The sequence below is a fragment of the Podarcis vaucheri genome, assembly GCF_965113315.1.
Source record: "Podarcis vaucheri genome assembly, chromosome: 3".
In the NCBI taxonomy this organism is placed as follows: domain Eukaryota; kingdom Metazoa; phylum Chordata; class Lepidosauria; order Squamata; family Lacertidae; genus Podarcis; species Podarcis vaucheri.
Window position 1 is genome coordinate 118,567,087 of NC_138761.1, and position 23,508 is coordinate 118,590,594.

A 23,508-nucleotide genomic window follows, 5' to 3' on the forward strand; every position below is an offset into this window, starting at 1 on the left:
CCTGTAGGCCAATCAGGTTGCGGATTCACTTCCACCTGGAGCTGGATTGGGTGGCTCCTGCGGACCAATCAGACTGCTGCATTGTTCTAGGACCAATCAGACTGCTGCATTTTGGATCCTATTCAGCTCAGTACATATTAACTGTATTTGTAACTTGAGGGGGATTTTTTTCTGTCTTTAAGTTACCGTCCCTTGCAAGAAGCAGCAGTTGATGTGAGCTCTTTTTCTTTTTCTTTCTTTATTATAGGGAGCCACTAGCGCCTTTCCTTGTCTCCAAGCCACCCCAAGGCACCCTGGGCTGCCTTTCCAGTGCTGCCTCCCCATCCCTATTTCATACCTTCCAACTGTACCTATTTAGCAGGTACAGTACTCGTTTTTTTCATTCTGGGTACCAGTTAATGGATGGGCTGAATTTGCACCTCAGTAGAGTCAAACCCACTTACAGCTCCTTTGTATAACATGGCTAGATCAGATATATATATCCCCCCTTTTAAAATAAAAAAATTCCTTCCAGTAGCACCTTAAAGACCAACTAAGTTAGTTCTTGGTATGAGCTTTCGTGTGCATGCACACTTCTTCAGATACACTGAAACAGAAGTTGCCAGATCCCCCTTTTAAAGTTATCAATTCCATGTTCCTCGGGGTACAATAAGAAGGAGAAGGTGTTAATCCAAATGTCAAGATTTCTTGGCTTTCAAAACAAGGAAAAATCTTATTTTAGTTTGGCTAAGATCAAGGGTAATCCAATTAAGCGCTGCCTGTAAATGACAAAGCAATGGCTTTTTCTAGAGCGAAGCACTTCGGACTGTGTTTCCTTTAAAGTTTTGCAGCATCCTCAGCTTTCAGGATGGTTTTCTCTCAGGCAAATTTCTCTGGTTTAGTGAGGCTTATTGTGGCCATTTATTGAGTCTCATTCCTGGGCCAGTGTTTTGCTTGTCCTTTTCACTTGTAAATTGGTTTAGTCTTTCCTGCACAATAAGGTGCTGAGGGGCAGCTGAATCAAACACGTCCATCGCAAAGAGGCTCCATTGCTCCATGTCACCCCATCTGGTAGTTTTCTGATTTACAAACTTTTTTTTCTTCTGGATCCTGACACCTTCGCATCAAACCTGCCAAGTTTTGAAATCCTGAAACTGATAGTATTCAGGATCTAAATTTGTTCAACAAATGCAAAAAATAAATAAATAAAATAAATGCATTTCTAGATGGTAAGGGAATGTTTCAAAAATTGTTTAGTTGGGACAGAGAGAAACCATTAGGCTTCACTGGGTTTGCTTGTTCACCATGTGTGTAACAACAACTCTATAAAAGTAGTATAGAAATGATGATGATGATGATGATGATGATAATAATAATAATAATAATAATAATAATAATAATAATAATGTATACACTGCCCATCTGGCTGGGTTTTCCCAGCCACTTTGGGCGGCTCCCAACCGGATATTAAAAACACAATACAGCATTAAAATTAAAAACCTCCCTAAACAAGGCTGCCTTCAGATGTCTTCTAAAAGTCAGACACTTGTTTATTTCCTTGGCATCTGATGGGAGGGTGTTCCACAGGGCGGGCACCACCACCGAGAAGACTTTCTGATTGGTTCCCTGTAACTTTGCTTTTCCCAGTGAGGAAACCACCAGAAGGCCCTCGGAGCTGGACCTCAGTGTCTGGGCTGAATAATGGGAGTGGAGATGCTCCTTCAGGTATACTGGACCAAAGCCGTTTGGGCTTTAAAGGTCAGCACCAACATTTGGAATTGTTTTTGGAAACATACTGGGAGCCAATGTAGGTCTTTCAAGACCGGTGTTTCCGGACTTTCACCCCATAACCTTGATTGGTGTCTGCAGCATAAAAATACTTACTTATTGGGAAAATGTCACAAGGTTTCTGTCAAGACAGTTCTCCGGCTGGCATCTGCAACCATGATATACATCATTCTTACCATGTAAACAGGTGGCGACAGTGCCGTGGCCGTATATTCAAAAGCGCATTCCTAGCCAAGCAAAAGCATTTGAGGGTGGAATGAAGGGGTAGGCACAGCTCTGAGGGGAAAACTTGGAGGTATTTGTACTCTGGGCCTGAGGTTTCCCAGACCTGAAAAGGAAAGAGCCAGAGTCAATAATTGTTGTCCTTCCAATTCTGTCAAGAATCTGATGGTCTCAAATTTCTGGATACAATTACTACGTTTGAAACAAAAATGGTTTTCAGAATCAATTGTTTGTAATCCAAAGATCCTCTACATGAAGTGAAAGGCTTGCTAAACTCCGTCTCCTGTCAGAAACCCTGCAAACCTCTGAAAAGCAGCTTGTGGGAATCCTTGACTTTCTGAAGGCTGTCATTCTCAGGGGCTGCAAACAGGAGTGCAGAGCAACACTCCCTTTTGCTCAGTTGACTGGTCCTTTGGACCTGTCCATAATATGGCCACCCCAGTTGCTCCAAACATTCAGCATAATTTGGCGAAACTACCTCAAAAGACAAATGTGGGTTGCAGGAAGCTGGGAGCGTTGAGTTTTACACAGCATTGCAATCCTGTCATGGTTGACTTGGCGTTCCACTGCTGAGTTAATTTCTTATTCTGGATCAAGGGAATATCTCTAGGGAGCCACTTAAAAGAGTAACCATGGATTTGATCCCTATTAAATTCCCATTGCCACTAAGGGTGCTTCCAGAATGTCCTTGTTTTTTGGTGGGATTTAATTTGGGTGGGACGCGGGTGTCGCTGTGGGTTAAACCACAGAGCCTAGGACTTGCTGATCAGAAGGTCGGAGGTTTGAATCCCCTCAATGGGGTGAGCTCCCGTTGCTCGGTCCCTGCTCCTGCCAACCTACCAGTTCGAAAGCATGTCAAAGTGCAAGTAGATAAATAGGTACCACTCTGGCGGGAAGGTAAATGGCATTTATGTGCGCTGCTCTGGTTCGCCAGAAGTGGCTTAGTCATGCTGTACGCTGGCTCCCTCGGCCAATAAAGCAAGATGAGCGCCGCAACCCCAGAGTTGGCCACAACTGGACCTAATGGTCTGGGGTCCCTTAACCTTTACCTTTAATCACATACCAGCAAAATCGAGTTGTACAATTATGGTTGATGGGGAGTTCTTGAACGACAAACTCACTTCCTCAAACAATCAGACTTTTTGCAGCAAGGAAAGTGATAAGAAAAAGCATTGGAAAGTGTGGGGTGATACTTGCTTTGTCATGTCATCCTGCATCCCTGCAAGCAAGTCAGAGTGAATGTTCAATAAAGAAGTCATCTGGAAAGACTTCATCTATCAGTTGTTGGAAACTGCAGGAGAAGAGTGCTGTTGCAATCAGGTTCTGATTTTGGGCTTCCCAGAGGCATCTAGTTGGTCACTGTGAGAACAGAAATGGAGACTAGATGGGCCACTGTCAGCAGGACTCTTCTTCATGACATCATAGAATCGTAGAGTTGGAAGGGACCCTGAGGATCATCTAGTCCAACCCCCTGAAATGCTGGAATATGCAGCTGTCCCATATGGGGATCAAATCTGCAACCTTAGCATTATCAACACCGCACCCTAACCAACACTTTCTAGGTTTCATTGAAAACATTATGGAAAGTTACGTCTTGACAAGATCAGTACAATTCATTTTAGTGGGAACTAAGCATGATTCGGGACGCGAGTGGCACTGTGGGTTAAACCACAGAGCCTAGGACTTGCCAATCAGAAGGTTGGCAGTTCGAATCCCCATGATGGGGTGAGCTCCCGTTGCTCGGTCCCTGCTCCTGCCAACCTAGCAGTTCGAAAGCACACCAGTGAAAGTAGATAAATAGGTACCGCTCCGGCGGGAAGGTAAACGGCATTTCCGTGTGCTGCTCTGGTTCTCCAGAAGTGGCTTAGTTATGCTGGCCACATGACCCAGAAGCTGTACGCTGGCTTCCTTGGCCAATAAAGCGAGATGAGCACCGCAACCCCAGAGTCGGTCACGACTGGACCTTTACCTTTACCTTTAAGCATGATTCAGTCCAGTGTATCTTAGCGGGCCTACAGTTTTAGAGAAAGCATTTTTTTAAAAAAAGTTTGTAAAATAAAAAGAAGAGAGAGAAAACTGAAGACAATATGCTGTCACTGACATCTAGGGACATGAGGGCTTTCCTTCTAATATCCAGAAAATTATTATTAATGGCTGGGGAACAGAAGATTTAATAAATTCCTAGTGTTACTTAAGTTTTTGGCATTTCAAAATATGCTCTTGGTCCAATGTGATAAAGTTCAGCGAGTGCTGGAATGACATCACTCTTTTGAGCGTTGTTCAGTTCTTACTGAGATCTATCACCTTCTCTGTACTCCAGAGTGCCCCTTCTGCTTCTGTCCCATCTCATATTTCCGAATTCTGGCAGCTGGAGGGAAGTTTGACCCAATCGTCAACCTTTCCTTCCTGTTCAATTTCTGCTTCATCCCCTAAGTGCTTTTTACTTAGGCTGCATTAACAAAGACTTTTCAAGGGAACATCATTGAATTTCACTTATCCAAAAGCACTCCAATCAATTATGTAGCAGGAGAGACTCAAATTAGATTCCAAATTGGCTCCGAATAGATTCAGAAAGCCATCAACAGCGATGAGAGATCTCAAAGTGGAATGACACTGCGTATCAGAGTCCCAAACCGTCTTTGAGGGGATGGCATTTTACCCTAGAAGACTCATTAGGGACTCTGGAAAACTGAGCCTGCTTATAGTGTGCCATGCAAACAGTAACACTCTTTCCAATATCCCCAGTGTCCTTGCCAGGAGAGACCCCAGAAGGCTAGATGCTCATACAATGCACATTAGACCCCTGTCATCAACATTCACTGGGGAAATTTTACAGTCCACGCTGATGAAAATATGGAACATTTCAATCTGCTTTTTATGGAGTCTGACCACTGGCCTAACTATCTGAGTCATCATCATCATCATCATCATCGTATATTTATTGTCAATGTACAACCCGTGTACAATGAAATTAACCAAGTATCCCTCCCCCACCCACAAACACTCAATCTCATTGCATTCTGTGTGCTTGTCGCACAACACACCAATCCCGAAAGTCAGTTGTGCTATATTATTTTCCGTTCAGCAGCCTAACAGCCCACGGATAGAAACTGTCTTTTAGCCTGTTGGTACGACTGATTATACTTCTATATCTCCTGCCCGAGGGCAGAAGATTAAAGAGGTGCTGGCCAGGGTGTGAAATTTTCTCGCTCTCCTAAGGCAACGATCCCTTGCGATGTCATCTAGCGGGCTCAGGGGACAGCCCATGATATCATGTGCTGTGTTCACCACCCTCTGTAAAGACTTTCTCTCTGTGGCTGTCAAGCCAACGTACCACACTGTGATACAATATGAGAGGACACTTTCTATTGTGGACCGGTAGAAGAAGGTCATCAATTGTTGTTTAACATTGTTCTTTCGCAAGACCCTGAGAAAATGGAGTCTCTGTTGGGCCTTCCTAACCACCTGAGTTATATTGTTTTTCCAAGTGAGGTCTTCACTAAGGTGAATTTAAAGGAAGAGACTCTCTCCACACAACCCCCCTGATATACAACGGGGCTAGTCCCCTCTCTTCCTCTGAAAGTCCAACACCATCTCCTTTGTCTTGCTAATATTTGTTGTTGTTGTTTAGTCGTTTAGTTGTGACCCCATGGACCAGAGCACGCTAGGCCCTCCTGTCTTCCACTGCCTCCCGCAGTTTGGTCAAACTCATGCTGGTAGCTTCGAGAACACTGTCCAACCATCTTGTCCTCTGTCATCCCCTTCTCCTTGTGCCCTCAATCTTTCCCAACATCAGGGTCTTTTCCAGGGAGTCTTCTCTTCTCATGAGGTGGCCAAAGTATTGGAGCCTCAGCTTCACGATCTGTCCTTCCAGTGAGCACTCAGGGCTGATTTCCTTCAGAATGGATGTGTTTGATCTTCTTGCAGTCCATGGGACTCTCAAGAGTCTCCTCCAGCACCAGAATTCAAAAGCATCAGTTCTTCGGCGATCAGCCTTCTTTATGGTCCAACTCTCACTTCCATACATCACTACTGGGAAAACCATAGCTTTAACTATACGGACCTTTGTTGGCAAGGTGATGTCTCTGCTTTTTAATACGTTGTCTAGGTTTGTCATTGCTTTTCTCCCAAGAAGCAGGCGTCTTTTAATTTCATGACTGCTGTCACCATCTGCAGTGACTTGCTAATATTTTGGTGCAAGTTATTCTCTAAGCACCATGTAGATACTTTTTTGAACCTCCCCACTGTCTGCTTCAGGGTTGGCTCAAGACATTTTGCAGCCAGAGGCAAATGACAAGATGGCACTCTCCCCCAAGCACATACAGAAGATGATTGGACTGGTGGTTGAACCTCACCCCAATGCTTGTGAAAGGACACTGCACTTGAGGGCAGCAGGCTAGCATGTGAGGAACAGGGCAGGGGACATGGCACTCACAAGCTCTGGCCCTGTCCTGCACCTCAGCATCTGCTGCCTGAGGCAGCTGCTTCACTGTAGGGGTGGCCCTGGCCTGCTTTGACTGATGGTGAGGTCTTTCCTAGCTCTGTAACTCAATAGCCATTAATCAGAGATGCCCAGGATTGATTAACCTTGGGTTGTGTTCTTGTGAGATCGGCAACTGTTCAATAAGCGTATATTTTTATTTACAAATGGTACAGTGTTATCACTTCATGACTCTTAAAATATAATACAATATTTTTTAGCATTCATAATAGCCTCAGTGGCTGCTGCTTCCATAATTCTTTTTATAAGTTTGTCCCTTTAAAGGTACTGTAGTCTGGTTTCTACGGTGATAGGGAGAAGAGTTAGCTGGAACAAAGAAGGGAAGGAAGAAGCCTGAGGAAAGATAGAAACAAGTTCCAGAAAAATTCACAGGTTAAATACAGAAATGCCTGTTGTAAAGATGGATCCACCGGAAAATGAAAGCATATTATCACAAAAGCGACAGTCCTCTATTGAAGCATCAGATGTAAGTCTGGTGTCCCTTCAGACCCTTGAATGGTAGCAAATAGTGTCAAAGGCAGCAAAAATCAGAAACCATAAAGTTATCTTAAGAGTGACTGAGGATTTAGCAGAGACAGACATACTTACAGTGCAATACCATAGGAAGTCTTGCAGCCTGTTGACCAGGATGCTGTCCTTGCTGAGGGAGGGGACACAGGTGGTGCTGTGGTCTAAACAGCTGAGCTTCCCAATTGGAAGGTCGGCAATTCAAATCCCCGTGACAGGGTGAGCTCCCATTGCTCTGTCCCAGCTCCTGCCAACCTAGCAGTTCGAAAGCACACCGATGCAAGTAGATAAATAGGTACCGCTGCGACGCGAAGGTAAACGGTGCTTCTGTGCACTCTGGTTTCCGTCACGGTGTCGCGTTGCACCAGAAGCAGCTTAGTCATGCTGGCCACGTGATCCGGAAAGCTGTCTGTGGACAAACACCGGCTCCCTCGGCCTGAAAGTGAGATGAGCGCCGCAACCCCATAGTTGCCTTTGACTGGACTTAACAGTCCAGGGGTCCTTTACCTTTGCCTTTTTACCTTGCTGTAGGTAGAATTGTAGAATACTAGAGTTGGAAGGGACCCTGAGGATCATCTGGTCTAATTCCCCGCAAGGCAGGAAGATGTAGCTGTCCCATACGGGGATTGAACCTGCAACCTTGGCGTTATCAGCACCACACTCTACCCAACTGAGCTATCCTCAACATAACGGTTGACCTTAAGACAGAGGAACATGTCTTTAAAAGTTCCAGCAGACAAGGACCATGCCCTTCTAAAGCCTGATGACAAGTGCATCTTCCGCAAGATGCCTAAGATGAGGTTTTTTTTACTCTAAAATAACGTTCAAAATCAGGGGTTGTCTTATACATGGATAGCGCAGAGGGGGGACGGGCAATTGGTTGGAGCCACAAGCAGGAGCTTGTCAGCGGCGACTGGGTGGGTGAGGGGTGACTGCGGCAAGGGATGTTTTGGACTGGCTGCCGCTGCGACAATTGTTCTTGCAGTTGCCGGCTGCTAGTTGCGAGCGGGCAGAAGCTTGGGGTGGTTTCAGCACTGCATGCGATTGGCAGTGTTTGTAAGTCGGGTGAGTGATGTTATGCATCCCCCCCAAAAAAAGTTCAACAACTCTGGGCCATCTCCCCCCATTTTCTTAAATTGGACTGCCCAAAAATAGCGGTTGTCTTATACATGGGGGCGTGTTATAAACGGAAAAATACGGTATGTGCAGATGCCAGTATCAGAAATGCAGCCATTAGGAAACTGGATACAAGTGTGATTTCCATTGTCAACGGAGAGGCATTGTAGCTTCAGAAGCAGAGGCTGGAGGACCATCTATCATGGATGATCTAGCTGAGATACCTGCATTGCAAGGGTTTGTTCTAGATGACTCTTGGAGTCCCTTCCAGCCAGCATGGTGTAGTGGTTAAGAGCGGTGGACTCATAATCTGGTGAACCGGGTTCACTTCCCCGCTCCTCCACATGCAGCTGCTGGGTGACCTTGGGCCAGTCACACTTCTCTGAAGTCTCTCAGCTTCACTCACCTCACAGAGTGTTTGTTGTGGGGGAGGAAGGGAAAGGAGAATGTTAGCCGCTTTGAGACACCTTAAGGGGAGTGAAAGGCGGGATTGTTGTTGTTTAGTCGTTTAGTTGTGTGTAGAGTCATCCCTTGTGTTGTTGGAAAAGAGCGTTTGTGATGACCAGCTTGTTCTCTCGACAGAACTCTATTAGCCTTTGCCCTGCTTCGTTTTGAACTCCAAGGCCAAACTTGCCAGTTGTTCCTTTTATCTCTTGACTCCCTACTTTAGCATTCCATTCTCCTATAATGAGAAGAACATCCTTCTTTGGTGTCACTTCTAGAAGGAGTTGTAAGTCTTCATAGAATTCGTCAATTTCAGTTTCTTCAGTACCAGTAGTTGGCGCATAAACTTGGATTACTGTGATGTTAAAAGGTCTGCCTTGGATTCGTATCGAGATCATTCTATCATTTTTAAGATTGCATCCCAGTACAGCTTTCGCCACTCTTTTGTTGACTATGAGGGCCACTCCATTTCTTTTATGGGATTCTTGCCCACAGTAGTAGATATGATGGTCATCCAAAATGAATTCGCCCATTCCCATCCATTTTAGTTCACGGATGCCCAGGATGTCAATATTTATTCTTGCCATCTCATTTTTGACCACATCCAGCTTACCAAGGCCCATGATTCTTCCTTTCCAGGTTCCTATGCAATATTTTCCTTTACAGCATTGAACTTTCCTTTCACTTCCAGACATATCTGCAACTGAGCGACCTTTCAGCCTTGGCCCAGCCACTTCATCAGCTCTAAATCTACTTGTACTTGTCCCCCGCTCTTCCTCAGTAGCATGTTGGATGCCTTCTGACCTGAGGGGCTCATCTTCCAGCGTCATAACTTTTATATGCCTGTTGTCTTTGTCCATGGAGTTTTCTTGGCAGGGATACTGGAGTGGCTTGCCGGTTCCTACTCCAGGTGGATCGCGTTTGGTCAAAACTCTCCACTATGACCTGTCCATCTTGGGTGGCCCTGCTCGGCATAGCTCATAGCTTCTCTGAGTTATTCAAGCCCCTTCGCCACGACAAGACAGTGATCCATGAAGGAGGGGTACCAAGTCCAAACTCCCCTCCTCCTCCTCCTCCTCCTCTTCTTCTTCTTCTTCTTCTTCTTCTTCTTCTTCTTCCTCCAACTCTACAATTCTATGATTCAAAAGTGTTGCTGATTATGTTAGTTGCAGAAGTTCTATTAGTTAGTTGCCGCTGGTTCTATTATAGTTAAGAAATAAATACTTACAGGCTGTGGTGTCAAAAAGGGTCTGGGCATATTGGTATATTGGTAATTAGTTACACACAGTTTGTATCTTTTTATAAGCCCTTTTTGGGGGGAGAGGGGGTGCTGCTGTAATTCTGAAGGGGACATGTCTTTCCTGGTCATCCTCCATGCAGTAGCCTCAACCTAACGGCTTGGGTCTTGCAGTCAAGGCTGGGAGAGGAAATGGCAGCAAATAATGGGGTGTTACATTTCAACACACGCCTAAAAAAACACCACTCTGGGGGTGGCCTTGCAAATTTTCTAATTGGCAAAGTGGAAGTTTGCCAAAACCATAGAAACAAAATAGTGATTAGCCTTCTTTCCAGACCTGGAAAAGCGACATCTTAGATATTTCTTGTTGATCTTGCCGAGATAATTTTATATGTTTGGAAGGTCATGAAGGAAATAATTACTGTGAGGTTGGTTCACTGGCTGAAAGGTTCTTTTAAAAAGGTATTTTCAATGTATCAAAGAGACTTGCATTTGTTTACTTTTTGAAATCAACCTAATTAATCTTATATTTTTATTATTGATTTTTAAGCCATTCATTTTCTCCCTTTCATTCCAGACTCAAGGGGAATAGCAAAAATGAAACAACAATAACCACAAATTTTGATGTAACTTGGGTTATGTAAATAAAATATAGGCAAAGAAAGAGGTGGGAAAGAGAAAAAGCATTAGTTGCTTGGTAACTCCTTCTACGGGACACAGGTGGCACTGTGGGTGAAACCACAGAGCCTAGGACTTGCCGATCAGAAGGTTGGCGGTTCGAATCCCCGCGATGGGGTGAGCTCCCGTTGCTCGGTCCCGGCTCCTGCCAACCTAGCAGTTTGAAAGCACCTCAAAGTGCAAGTAGATAAATAGGTACTGCTCCAGCGGGAAGGTAAACGGCGTTTCCGTGCGCTGCTCTGGTTCGCCAGAAGCGGCTTAGTCATGCTGGCCACATGACCCGGAAGCTGTACGCCGGTTCCCTCAGCCAATAAAGCGAGATGAGAGCCGCAACCCCAGAGTCGGTCCTGACTGGACCTAATGGTCAGGGGTCCTTTTACCTTTACCTTTAACTCCTTCTACAAAAAAGAAGACGATTATATAGAAAGCAAGAAGACAGAGATTTGCTATAGGGGGAAAGTCTGTTTGCCAGTTGTTTTGTTTTCCTAATTGAGGGCTCTTCTTCTGTACAGTGGTACCTCAGGTTAAGTACTGAATTCGTTCCAGAGGTCCATACTTAACCTGAAACTGTTCTTAACCTGAAGCACCATTTAGCTAATGGGGCCTTCTGCTGCTGCCACGCCACCGGAGCACGATTTCTGTTCTCAACCTGAAGCAAAGTTCTTAACCTGAAGCACTATTTCTGGGTTAGCGGAGTCTGTAACCTGAAGCGTATGTAACCTGAGGTACCACTGTAGTAGTACACCTCTTCATATTCTCACCTATGGTCAAATATAGATGACTCAGTCCAACCAAGGCATATGCAAGCACATATATGTACATATATGTACACAACAGGCGGGTTTCTTTTTATTATTATTACAACAGCAGCAATATATACAGCTGAAGAGGCAAGCAACCTTTCAGTTTAAAAGTGAAAAATGAGCTGCTTCCTCAGCATGTAGTTGACATTTCAAAGAAAACTGTACTTCAATATTTTCGACTTTTATTTTCTTTGTTGCTTCTCCCCTGAGAAAAGAATAGGGACCACTGGTCATTTGTAGACTCCCATTTAATAATTACTGCCCTGGAGCCACAGAAGTCAGTAGTGTTGTGAAACTGATGAGACCAGATTGGAAGCTGCTTTTGGCATCCTTCATTGGCTCTCAGTACGTTTCCGAGCACAATTCAAAGTGTTGGTGCTGACCTTTAAAGCCCTAAACGGCCTCGGCTCAGTATACCCGAAGGAGCGTCTCCACCCCCATCGTTCAGCTGAGGTCCAGTTTGAGGGCCTTCTGGTGGTTCCCTCACTGCAAGAGGTAAGGTTACAGGGAACCAGGCAGAGGGCCTTCTCGGTAGTGGCGCCCGCCCTGTGGGACGCCCTCCCATCAGATGTCAAGGAGATAAACAACTATCCAACTTTTAGAAGACACCTGAAGGCAACCCTGTTTAGGGAAGTTTTTAATGTTTGATGTTTTTTCATGTTTTTAATATTCTGTTGGGAGCCGCCCAACACTGCAGAATGATATTTTCACCAACTGTTAAATTTGCCACTAAATTTTGTGTAAAGTGAAACTTAATGATGAATATGCTTCGGCCAACCAAATGAAGGGATTTCTCAGGGAAATTAAGAGAAATGAGTTAGGAAATGTCTGTTAAAGGGCAGTGCATAAATTCATTAAACAAAAAACTTTTTTTAAAAACAACAACAAGGTGAGCGACATTTCTCAGGGAGCTTTTCTGCATTTCTTGGTTACCACCAAATTGGGCCTTGATGACATTTGACACGAATATAAATCGAATGCCCTGCTCAGCTGAAATTTGCGGGAATGTTGAGGAAAGCTTAAAAATAAAATCATCAAATTGTATACTGCACGCCTCTAGGGAGCTGCTGAATTTCACCAGAAGAGAAACTCGAGGTAAATTTCAAGTATCCCTTTTTAAGCGAAACAAGAGTTTCAGAGGGCATAATTTTAAATTGTTGAGATGCCTTGTGAGGTGGGGGGAAGGGTAGCATTCACACACCATTAACAGTATTCTTTTTTCATGTGAGATAGATAGTTTGGTGTTTTGTGTGTGTACACACACACACACACACACACAACCTATATTGTCAATCTGAGTCATTGTACCAGCCTGTTTTCCAGGAACTTGTACCTGACCTACCCTCAAAGACTGCGCTGGAGGTTGTTGTCTTTTAAATGTGCTAGAGGCTTCTGAAATAAATTGAGAACCATTCACTAAATTAAAAAGCCACTGTGCCTCAACCGCACATTTTCTCATGTGCATAACAATGGGCTGCGTTAAATGCATTTCAGAGCATCTATTGCTCTGAACTCCGCGACTGGGTTGAGTGGCTACGGATTGAACTTCAAGGAGGGGAAACAGCTCTACTGAAGTATGAAGGAAATATCCAGTGTTTAAAATGCACGTTTCTGCTGTGGCATTAGGTGCAGTGCCACCAGTTCTTTAATAAGTTATGGTATCTGAACATTCAGGCAACCATTTAGATTGTGTGATTTTGTGTTTAAAGGGACTTTGTGGCTGTATATTCCTACAGAAGAAATTTATACATTCGTGGGCCAAACTACAAATACCAGCAGACTGTTACTTGTTGTTAGAGGGTGCGAGGAAGGCGGGAAGCTGTGGGGGTTGTGTGTGTGTGTGTGTGTGTGTGTGTAGAAGAACTACAAAAGGGAAAGAGTCAACATGCCACTCTTTCAATGTTGACGCTTTGCTCTAGAATCTAGATTATAGCCCCTGTGGTTTCATTTCATTTCATTTTTAAATGGAGGCGGTAGAGCTAGAAACGAGGGAGAATTTTGTTCTGTTTTAATGGAACTTTACCTGATTTGGACATCAATAGGAACACAGCTATCTTTCCAAAATTTGCACTTCTTCAAATTTTGTGATGCAGTTCTCCAATAAAAAAGTATACGGAAAGCATATATTAAGGACTGGTGTGCACAAAAAAATAATACACATATCCGTGGAAATAATGTGCAGAATTCCTTGCAAAAATGCATATGAATTTCCATATAGACTTATAGAAAGGAAGTTTTCAAGTTGGTGCAGAAATCTAGAAACAGAAATTGACAATCAAACTACACTTGTAAAAGGGATGTGTGCAAGAGGTAGCATTTTTATTTTTTATTTTTTATTCTTTGTGCAAATTGCTGAAATCCTTACCAAGCTTTTGTCTGATTGATGATTTCTCATCTCCAGTGCTTGCATTCATGAGGTAGAGTTGCTCCCACCAGCAGCCAGCAGGAGTTAGAGGGCAGCCATCTCCTAAAAATTTGCTGCCAAGGAGTGTGGTGGAGTCTCCTACTTTGGAGGTCTTTAAGCAGAGGCTTGACAACCATATGTCAGGAGTGCTCTGATGGTGTTTCCTGCTTGGCAGGGGGTTGGACTCGATGGCCCTTGTGGTCTCTTCCAACTCTATGATTCTATGATTCTAAAAATATCTATTGGGCCGTGAAGCCAGGGGAGGAAATATAGGGGGATAATAGGTTCCCTTACTGGAGGTGTAAACTGCTAATTGGTTAGTGTCCTTGAAATAATGCTCTATGACTGTGTTAAACCAACACAATGAAGGGTTGGGTTGGGTGATTTTACTTTGCTATAGTATATATCTATGCTTGTATTGCATTTGAATCCTTTGTGGTGACTTCTGCCTTGGGGTCGCTACCTTTTGTGTAAAGGTAAAAGGTAAACAGCGTTTCCATGCACTCTGGTTTCCGTCACGGTGTTCCATTGCGCCAGAAGCAGTTTAGTCACGCTGGCCACATGACACAGAAAGCTGTCTGTGGACAAACACTGGCTCTCTCGGCCTGAAAATGAGATGAACGCCACAGCCCCATAGTCGCCTTTGACTGGATTTAACTAAAGCCTCAGCGCCTAGGGCTTGCCGATCGAAAGGTCGGCGGTTCGAATCCCCGCGGCGGGGTGCGCTCCCGCTGCTCGGTCCCAGCGCCTGCCCACCTAGCAGTTCGAAAGCACCCCTGGGGGCAAGTAGATAAATAGGTACCGCTTACCAGCGGGAAGGTAAACGGCGTTCCGTGTGCGGCTCTGGCTCGCCAGAGCAGCGTTGTCACGCTGGCCACGTGACCCGGAAGTGTCTTCGGACAGCGCTGGCCCCCGGCCAATAGATGTGAGATGGGCGCACAAACCCCAGAGTCTGTCAAGACTGGCCCGTTCGGGCAGGGGTACCTTTACCTTTACCTTTACCTTAACCATCCAGGAGTCCTTTACCTTTTACCTTTACCTATCTTTTATGTACAAATAAATGTGGTTGATTCATTACCTTGTTATTATAGACCTCTGGTAAGGGAACCTAAATATGCAGGAACAGGAGAGTAAAAGCAAGTTAAGAAACCCCAGTTTGGTACAAGGTGCAAAGGACATAATTCTCATGAACATGGTGAGCGATGTGTTGGCGTGCCAGGCAGTGTCTCCTTGTTATTCAGGTGAACAGCAGTTGTGGGCTGGTATATTGGCCAGTTTCTCTCTCCTTCAGCATCAGCATGACATCACAATGGCCTGTGCCTCTCCTTCTGGTTGGACACATCCATGTGAGAACACAGTGGCCAGTCTGTGAAATAGGCAGCATCAGCATGAGATCCCAGTGGCCAGTTTTTCTCCCTCAGGTGGCTAGCATGGGCCACAGTGGGCAGCCCCTGTCCTTCAGGCAGGGAGCATCATCTTGTGGGGAGAGGCATTCATTCGTCTTCATTCCCCTTCCACTCAGGCAGGCAGTAGAATGTGGGCAGAATATTTATTTCTCCTGCGGAGGCTGCCAAAAGCAGGTGCAGTGGTGCCCCGCAAGACGAATGCCTCGCAAGACGAAAAACTCGCTAGACGAAAGGGTTTTGTGGTTTTTGAGCTGCTTCGCAAGACGAATTTCCTTATGGGCTTGCTTCACAAGACGAAAACGTCTTGCGTTTTTTGCAAGTTTGTTTCCTTTTTCTTAACACCCTTAATACAGTTGCGACTTGACTTTGAGGAGCAACTCATAGAACGCGGTGTGGTAGCCTTTTTTGAGGTTTTTGGCGATTTTTGAAGCTTTTCCAAAACTTTTCCGACACCGTGCTTCGCAAGACGAAAAATTCGCTAGACGAAAAAACTCGCGGAATGAATTAATTTCGTCTTGCGAGGCACCACTGTACATGTCAGCACACTCTCTTTCTCAGTGAGGTGGGCTTTCTCAGTGAATTGGAAGCAGATGGTGGGTCCTGTATATTCTTCTCTTAGTGAGGTGACCGGCAGAAGAATGAATGTAGTGGTCATTTCACTGAAACAGGCAGCAGCATGCAGAGCATGCAGAAAAGCAGCAGGCAAGGCAAAGAGCAGGCAAGTAGGCAATCCATCTATGACAGGGCCTCTCTGCTTACAGGAAGTGGATGTGGGTGGTGCTGTGGTCTAAACCACTGAACCACTTGGGCTTGCCGATCGGAAGGTTGGCGGTTTGAATCCCTGCGATGGAGTGAGCTCCCCAACAGGGTGAGCTCCCATTGCTCTGTCCCAGCTCCTGCCAACCTAGCAGTTCGAAAGCACGCCAGTGCAAGTAGATAAATGGCGGGAAGGTAAATGCCATTTCTGTGTGCTCTGGTTTCTGTCACAGTGTTCCATTGCGCCAGAAGTGGTTTAGTCCTGCTGGCCACATGTCCCGGAAAGCTGTCTGCGGACAAACACTGGCTCCCTTGGCCTGAAAGAGAGATGAGCGCCACAAGTCCATAGTCGCCTTTGACTGGACTTAACTGTCCAGGGGTCCTTTACCTTTTTTACCTTTTTAAGTGTTACTTGCATTTGTGAATCAACAACATTGCCTTAGTTTACTGTCTGCTTTCCCCCTTCTTTAAAATAAAAATAAAAATAGATGTTTGTCGCCGAAGAAAATGTGGATTTTCGGATACACGTGGAAAATCAAACACGAGCGCGAGACGATGTGAGCAGGAAGCAGCTCAGACTATATCAGCTGTACAGCAGAACGAGTGGGAAGCATATTCAAGTTCTAGGTAGACGGATCAGTGCCAAAGGAGAAGATGGAGACAAATATGGTAAGAGGATTTCCGTTTATTTGCTATGCCAACTTCCAATGGGTGAATCTGGGAGGGAGGCAGGGGTAGGTACTTTCATTGCCTTCAGTGTCATCTGCACAATAAGGAATATATTAGGCCTCTCTCTCTCTCTCTCTATATATATATATAATATTGAACCAATAACAGATGCCTGTGTAGGCATAGCCAGTTAGAACTGAGGCAAACTGGACGCCAATTGCTTAGGTGAACTGGTGAATTTTACGGTAAGAATAAAATGGCCGAGGATGAGACACGAGATGGTTTTGCCCTAATTGAACCAGTTAATTTGCCTCCAGCTTGAGTCAGTCGTTGCTACTTTAGGTTCCTGTGGCACCCTTAGTATGTTGTCAGATATAGAGAGATTGTGTCTTCAGTGGGTCAGTGTGTTTCGCTGTTAACCAGGAGATTGGTGGTTCAAGCCCACCCAGGGACTGCTGTGGCCAGGATTTCTGAATTGCAGGGGTTTGGACTAGATGACCCTCAGGACCCCTTCCAACTCTACAATTCTATGATTCTACACTCAAATGGACAGGCATGCTCTATACTACCCATATCCAGCCCCTGGTTGTAGTTCAAAAGGCTAATCTCTACACCACACAGCCTCAGTGAAAAGGCTTTTTCATGCCTCGAAGCTGACTGATTAGTCAACTGGACACATGGGATTAACTTTTATGTCACCTGATCCCTCTGATCAGATTCTGTGCCTTTGCAGTACACCTTTCCTAATGTGATTATTGTGTTCGCTAAAATTAAATGCGCATCCTTGGGGTGTATGCGTGTGCAAGTGTTCGTGGGCATTTTTCTTCCTTTAAAATTGCATTTGGTCACATAGCCGCAAAAAGATATTTCATCCAAGGGTGGCTAATGAATTTACCCCTTTTGGGGGCAGGCAGCTTTGCGGGTGGGCCTCCGTTGAAAACCAGCCTATCGCAGGCCGGATCCTATTCCTGCTGCCAAAGGGGCCAATGGCGGCAGGAGTTTGGTGGCCGTTTCTCTGGGCATTGACCAACTTGGCACTGTGCCCAGGGAAAGTTCAAATGATCGGCTTGCAGGGACGGCAGGAGTGACATGCGCCATTGCTTGCCACAATGCCTATGGCCAAACCTCACACCTGTAACCGATAAAGTTGTGGCCTTATTTGATCCCCAAAACCAATATGCCGTGTGTTGTCTAGTTATTTTCACCTTAGGGAACAGGGTGGTCACGGGGCTTTGATGTGCAAGAACAACAATGACACAATGCCTTAAATATTACAAATTGCAACTTGTTAAAATTTAACAAGATAATTCTGTTAAAATAGCTATCTGTTTTGGCTTCTGAATGCTGGTTGAAGAAAGGACCTATTTTATTAATTTATTGAGAAATGCCCATGAATATTCAGAGGCAGGGGAACATCATCATTATCATCAGCAGACAGAAGGAAGCAATTGCAGAATCACATTCTGTTTTAGTAGTGCATATCAGTGTTTATAAGGCATAATTACACAATTATGTAACACACTGTTCGACTGCAAACATCTCCAGTATTCTGATCCTCTACACTAACCTTGCCATGAGCAGAACATGTAATCTAGGATCATGTAATGTTGCTGAAGAAACTGAGGATTTGCATGAAACTTCTGCTGTTTGAGTAGATAGCTTTGGTGGCATTGTGGAATAAGAAAGCCCTACAGTCCAAGCCTAAGTGTGTTTATTCAGAAGTCCCATTGAGTTGAATGGGGCTTACTCCCTAGTAAGTATGTTCTGCATTGCAGCCTTAACTGCTTTCCACATGGTAAGGATAGAGCAAACCTGATGGGTCTCTCTGGGAACAGTGTTCCAGGGGGATATCTCGACTGCACTTCTTCTCTGTCAATCTTCAGGCAAGGTCCACCTCTGAGGGTCTTCTGGTGGTTTCCTCACTGCAAGAAGTGACGTTGCAGGGAACCAGGCAGAGGGCCTTCTCGGCAGTGGTGCCTTCCCTGTGGAACACCCTCCCACCCGATGTCGAGGAGATAAAGAACTACACAGCTTTTAGAAGGCACCTGAAGGCAGCCCTGTATCGGGAAGTTTTAAATGTTTGGTGTTTTATTATGCTTTTATATTCTGCTGGAAGCCGCCCAGAGTGGGTTGGCCATTGCAGCAACATGGCAACTGCTGGCGCCATGCTCTCTGTGGGCATGCTCATAGCATCAGTCCATACCTAGCACAACCAGACAGAGAGGAAAGCAACCTTGCTTACCTCTTGTTGGGCTTCAGAGCAGGGCAGAAGCAGCCAGTGGAAGACTATAGCTTGACAGAACTGGAGAACCTACTTTTCATGTATATGTATGATGGCTTTCTTCAGAGAAAAGTGGCAACCGGACACCAAAATCTTTCTGAGATGGTTCCTATGGCCTTTATTAGCTTTCGTGTCGCTGCTGGAGTTAAGGTGACACTCTTTTCTCCCCCTCTTCTGCTTGTGTCAAGAGAGTTTCTTGGGATTTAGTCTGTCTCATCAACATTCCAGTAGCCCTATTGAGCCTAGTAAAAGTAAAGGTAAAGGGACCCCTGACCATTAGGTCCAGTTGTGACCGACTCTGGGGTTGCGGTGCTCATCTCGTTTTATTGGCTGAGGGAGCCGGCGTACAGCTTCCGGGTCATGTGACTAGCATGACCAAGCCGCTTCTGGAGAAACCAGAGCAGTGCACGGAAACGCCGTTTACCTTACTGCTGGAATGGTACCTATTTATCTACTTGCACTTTGACGTGCTTTCGAACTGATAGGTTGGCAGGAGCAGGGACCGAGCAACAGGAGCTCACCCCGTCGTGGGAATTCGAACTGCCAACCTTCTGATCGGCAAGTCCTAGGCTCTGTGGTTTAACCCACAGCGCCACCTGTGTCCCAGAATTCTAGTGCCCCAGAAGTGAGCCTCAAAGGTGAGGAGATTTGAGACATTAACGGGGTGACTACTGCCATACTACTTCTAAGCATTCAGTGTTTACAGACCCACTAAAGCACATGGAAAGCACTCTTGCATTAAATTCTCAAACAGAAAACACCGGCCAAAAATAGATGAAATTGAATTTGTGTAATGATCCTTTTGATGTATTGCTTCTGAAAGGCGCTGGGATCCATTTAATCAGATATTAATCAGGCTAAGTCTAAATGCTAGCTACTTTCAAGATATTTCACCGTGGCAGGATGCTTAATATTTCTGAAGTGCTTTTAGATCATTGAGAAACATGAGGAGGATTACGCCTGGACAGATTACTTAAAATGTGACTGTTCATTAATTAGATTTCCATCTTTTAATTCTCTAAGATGTCCCTCCCCCCAACATCCAGGATAAGAATGTGAAATGGTTTGCTAATTCTTTTTCATGCCCTGACCTAAAAAAAAAAAGTTGGGCGGAGGACAGGAGAAGGAAAGGAATACACATTACATAGTATCTCACACTGATGTAACAGATAAGAGAGTAGGCAGTATGTATTTTGAAACACTAGATTTTCATTGTACAAAAGAGGGAAGACATTCTATACTCTTTGTTCCCTCTTTGTGTGTGGTTCTCTTGCAGGGGTGGTACTTCTGAGGGTAGGAAAGGCCTTTATCTGTACTTCACAGCTCAGAGATTGTATTACCAAGTATCAGACTTAAGTGTTTGGCTAAGAGGTAGTTTTAAAGTTCCTCCACCCTGGGCAGTATTGTTTTGTGCACGGTTCAACTTCGTACCTGAATGGTCTGCTGAGAGCCAAAACATTTGGGGAAATGACAAATTATACAGAGGTTGCATGGCTATAATATTGCACAGGACATGCTGAAGTTGAATGAACTGGATTTTTGGATAATGGGGTTGGGTGGGTCAGAGCTCAGTTGGTAAAGCAGGTCATAGGGTTGATTCTGGGCTTCTCTAGATAGAGACGTCCAAAAGGCTGACTACCAGTCAGTGTAGACCATGGGTCGCCAAACTATGGCCCATGGGCTGGATCAGGCCCAATTGCCTTCTGGATCAGGCCCGCGGATGGTACGGGAATCGCTGTGTGGATCGCCAACGCTTGCGTTCTTTCCCTCTCCCTTCCTCTTCCTCACACGGTGGTGGTGGTGTTGGTGGTGCTGGCGCCTCCTCCTCTTCCCTCCCTCCTCCTGGCTTCTCCCTGCCCTGCCTAGAGGAGGAAGGGGGCTGGGCTTTGTTGGTGCCAGCAGCAGCAGTGCTCGAGCAGTTGCCATTTTAAGCAGCCCCTCTCCGGAGCCTTTTTGCGTGGTGCTCATCGTTCCTCCGCCACTGCCAGCCCCTGCTGCTCCCAAGACACAGGTAAGCAGCCACTGGGGCCCGTGGTGCTCTTGCATCATTTAATTTCCCCCCCAAAATATAGTCCAGCCCCCCAGAAGGTCTGAGGGGTGCTGAAAATGTTTGCTGACCCCTGGTGTAGACCATCTGAAACTAGCTGACCAGTGGTCCGCTTTAGGATAATGTGTTGTCCTAGGTTGCATTTCATCATTAGAACTTATGCTTATGGTCTTGTGGTTGTTGGGTTCACGTTATAAAGCAGCAGTAGAATAGACACATCCATGCTTCAATTTAATATGGATTGCACCTCCTCTGATGCCCTTTTGTCCATGCAGTGTTCTCCTCCAGTGGCTGCTGCCTCTCACTTTCTCCTTCCTTAGACTTGAGATCCTCTATGTTTTGAAAATCTGGAGAGCCACATGGATGCCTAGATCTGGTTCTGATCTGTGCCCTGGGCAGGAGATGGAAACCCCCTGCATGTCATTTCTGAGCACAATTCAAAGTGTTGTTGTTGACCTTTAAAGCCCTAAATGGCCTCGGTCCAGTATACCTGAAGGAGTGTCTCCACCCCCATCGTTCTGCCCGGGCACTGAGGTCCAGCGCCGAGGGCCTTCTGGCGGTTCTCTCACTGTGAGAAGCCAAGTTACAGGGAACCAGGCAGAGGGCCTTCTTGGTAGTGGCACATGCCCTGTGGAACGCCCTCCCACCAGATGTCAAAGAGAAAAACAACTACCAGACTTTTAAAAGACATCTGAAGGCAGCCCTGTTTAGGGAAGCTTTTAATGTTTGATGGGTGGGGTATAAATAAATTATTATTATTATTATTATTATTATTATTATTATTATTATTATTATGCATTCTATCGTAAGTGCGATAAAAATAGATATGATGCTGCTGCTGATTTTGATGATGATTAACAATCCCACAATCAGAGCAATCAGCCCTGAGTGCTCACCGAAAGGACAGATCATGAAGCTGAGGCTCCAATACTTTGGCCACCTCGTGAGAAGAGAAGTCTCCCTGGAAAAGACCCTGATGTTGGGAAAGATTGAGGACACAAGGAGAAGGGGATGACAGAGGACGAGATGGTTGGACAGTGTTCTCGAAGCTACCAGCATGAGTTTGACCAAACTGCGGGAGGCAGTGGAAGACAGGAGTGCCTGGCGTGCTCTGGTCCATGGGGTCACGAAGAGTCGGACACGACTAAACAACTAAACAACAACAACAATCCCACTTCCCCTACCTACAATCCATTACAAACTCAGGAGAAGGGGAGGAATCAAATGGTAGCATTCCCCCCCCCCCTGCCATCAGAAAACAAGTGAAAATACGAACTACAGGAAGGCAATACAGAGCCAAAGTGAAAACATGGCTAGATAATCACAAGCCTCTTTTCTGGCAAGTATCAATTAAAGAATGCTATTTGGAAATTGGTACTTCTCCCTAAGAACTGGGTGCGCACAAACAGCCTGACTGTTGCGGATCAGTCAATGCCCTCTGTGAGTTGCAACTCTGACCTGTAATTTATTTGGCGTGGAACCAGTCCTATGGCTATTTTCTCTTTAAGCCAAATATTTCTGCTTGGGTTCGCCTCCCCTTTGCAGTCTGAGAATGGCAGGAAGACCAAATAAATTTAAAAAGCCCTCTGTCTCTCCTTCTCTCTCTTTCCCCCCACCCGCCGTTTTCTTCACAGCCATTTATTTTCACAAACTTAGCCTCAGGACAGAGATGACCTCAACATAATGATGATCACTCACTGCGGCAGCTGTGCGGTCATACGGGGGAACCCGCGATTGGGCTGAGGCAAGAAAGCTTGCGTTCGGGCCAGCTGCTCGCTTGCGTGTTTGTCTTCTGCCCAGCGTTTGACTGTCTCCACCCATCTCATTCTCTCCCACCAGATCTGGGTGGGTGGGTGGGTAGGGCAGGCAAGTTTCTCTTTGAAAGCGGCTAAAAAGATGTCGGGAATGACGGTGCAGCGAGGTGAATTAGAAGCATGGGCAAGGCTGGTTTTGTTGAACCACAAACAGCAAAGTGAGCCGGACCTCCCAGGATTCCCAGGGTTAGGGGAAGGGCTCAATTACCATCACCTTGGATTCTGTTCTGAAAGGTTCAGCAACCATTTAAAATGTGCCGTAATCGTCTTATTTGAAACATCTGTGCTTTTAAGATTTCATTCTTTATTTCGTCGGCCGCGTTTCTGCCTTTGTGAGGCAGATAGACTCCAGGGAGGAAAACATGTTTGTCTAGAACAGCCTTTCTCAACCTGTGGGTCCGCAGATGTTGTTGAACTACAACTCCCATCACCCCTAGCTAGCAAGGCCAGAGCTCAGGGATGATGGGAGTTGAGGGATGATGGGAGTTGTAGTCCAACAACATCTGGGGACACACAGGTTCAGAACCGCTGGTCTAGAACATGGGTAGACAAACTAAGGCCCGGGGGCCGGATCCAGCCCAATCACCTTCTAAATCCAGCCTGCGGACAATCCAGGAATCAGCGTGTTTTTACATGAGTAGAATGTGCCCTTTTATCGAAAATGCATCTCTGGGTTATTTGTGGGGCCTGCCTGGTGTTTTTACATGAGTAGAATGTGCAAAATGCATCTCTGGGTTATTTGTGGGGCATAGGAATCTGTTCATTATTTTTCCCCAAAATATAGTCCGCCCCCCCCACAAGGTCTGAAGGACAGTGGACTGGCCCCCTGCTGAAAAAGCTTGCTGACCCCTGGTCT

The 23,508-nt window shown here is 45.5% G+C and overlaps 1 protein-coding gene and 1 long non-coding RNA gene across 12 annotated transcripts in view; one reads left to right on the forward strand and one right to left on the reverse strand.

Moving 5' to 3' along the window:
* Nucleotides 1-23,508, forward strand: part of FGF18 (fibroblast growth factor 18) — a 248,047-nt gene that overhangs the window by 164,369 nt on the left and 60,170 nt on the right. For 7 of the 11 annotated variants that reach the window (XM_082216520.1, XM_082216523.1, XM_082216518.1 and 4 more), the window contains one exon: nucleotides 16,330-16,510. In XM_082216520.1, the coding sequence (XP_082072646.1) occupies nucleotides 16,330-16,510 (181 nt within the window). Of the gene's footprint in view, nucleotides 1-247; nucleotides 362-15,021; nucleotides 15,260-16,329; nucleotides 16,511-23,508 lie in introns of those variants that run through there. The other 4 variants (XM_082216517.1, XM_082216515.1, XM_082216514.1 and 1 more) reach the window with 4 other exon arrangements.
* On the reverse strand, nucleotides 1,950-14,915 carry LOC309528876. The gene is made up of 3 exons (XR_014217949.1): nucleotides 14,758-14,915; nucleotides 13,299-13,370; nucleotides 1,950-2,095 (listed from the first exon to the last, which is right to left on the reverse strand). It is a non-coding gene; the product is annotated as an uncharacterized lncRNA (long non-coding RNA).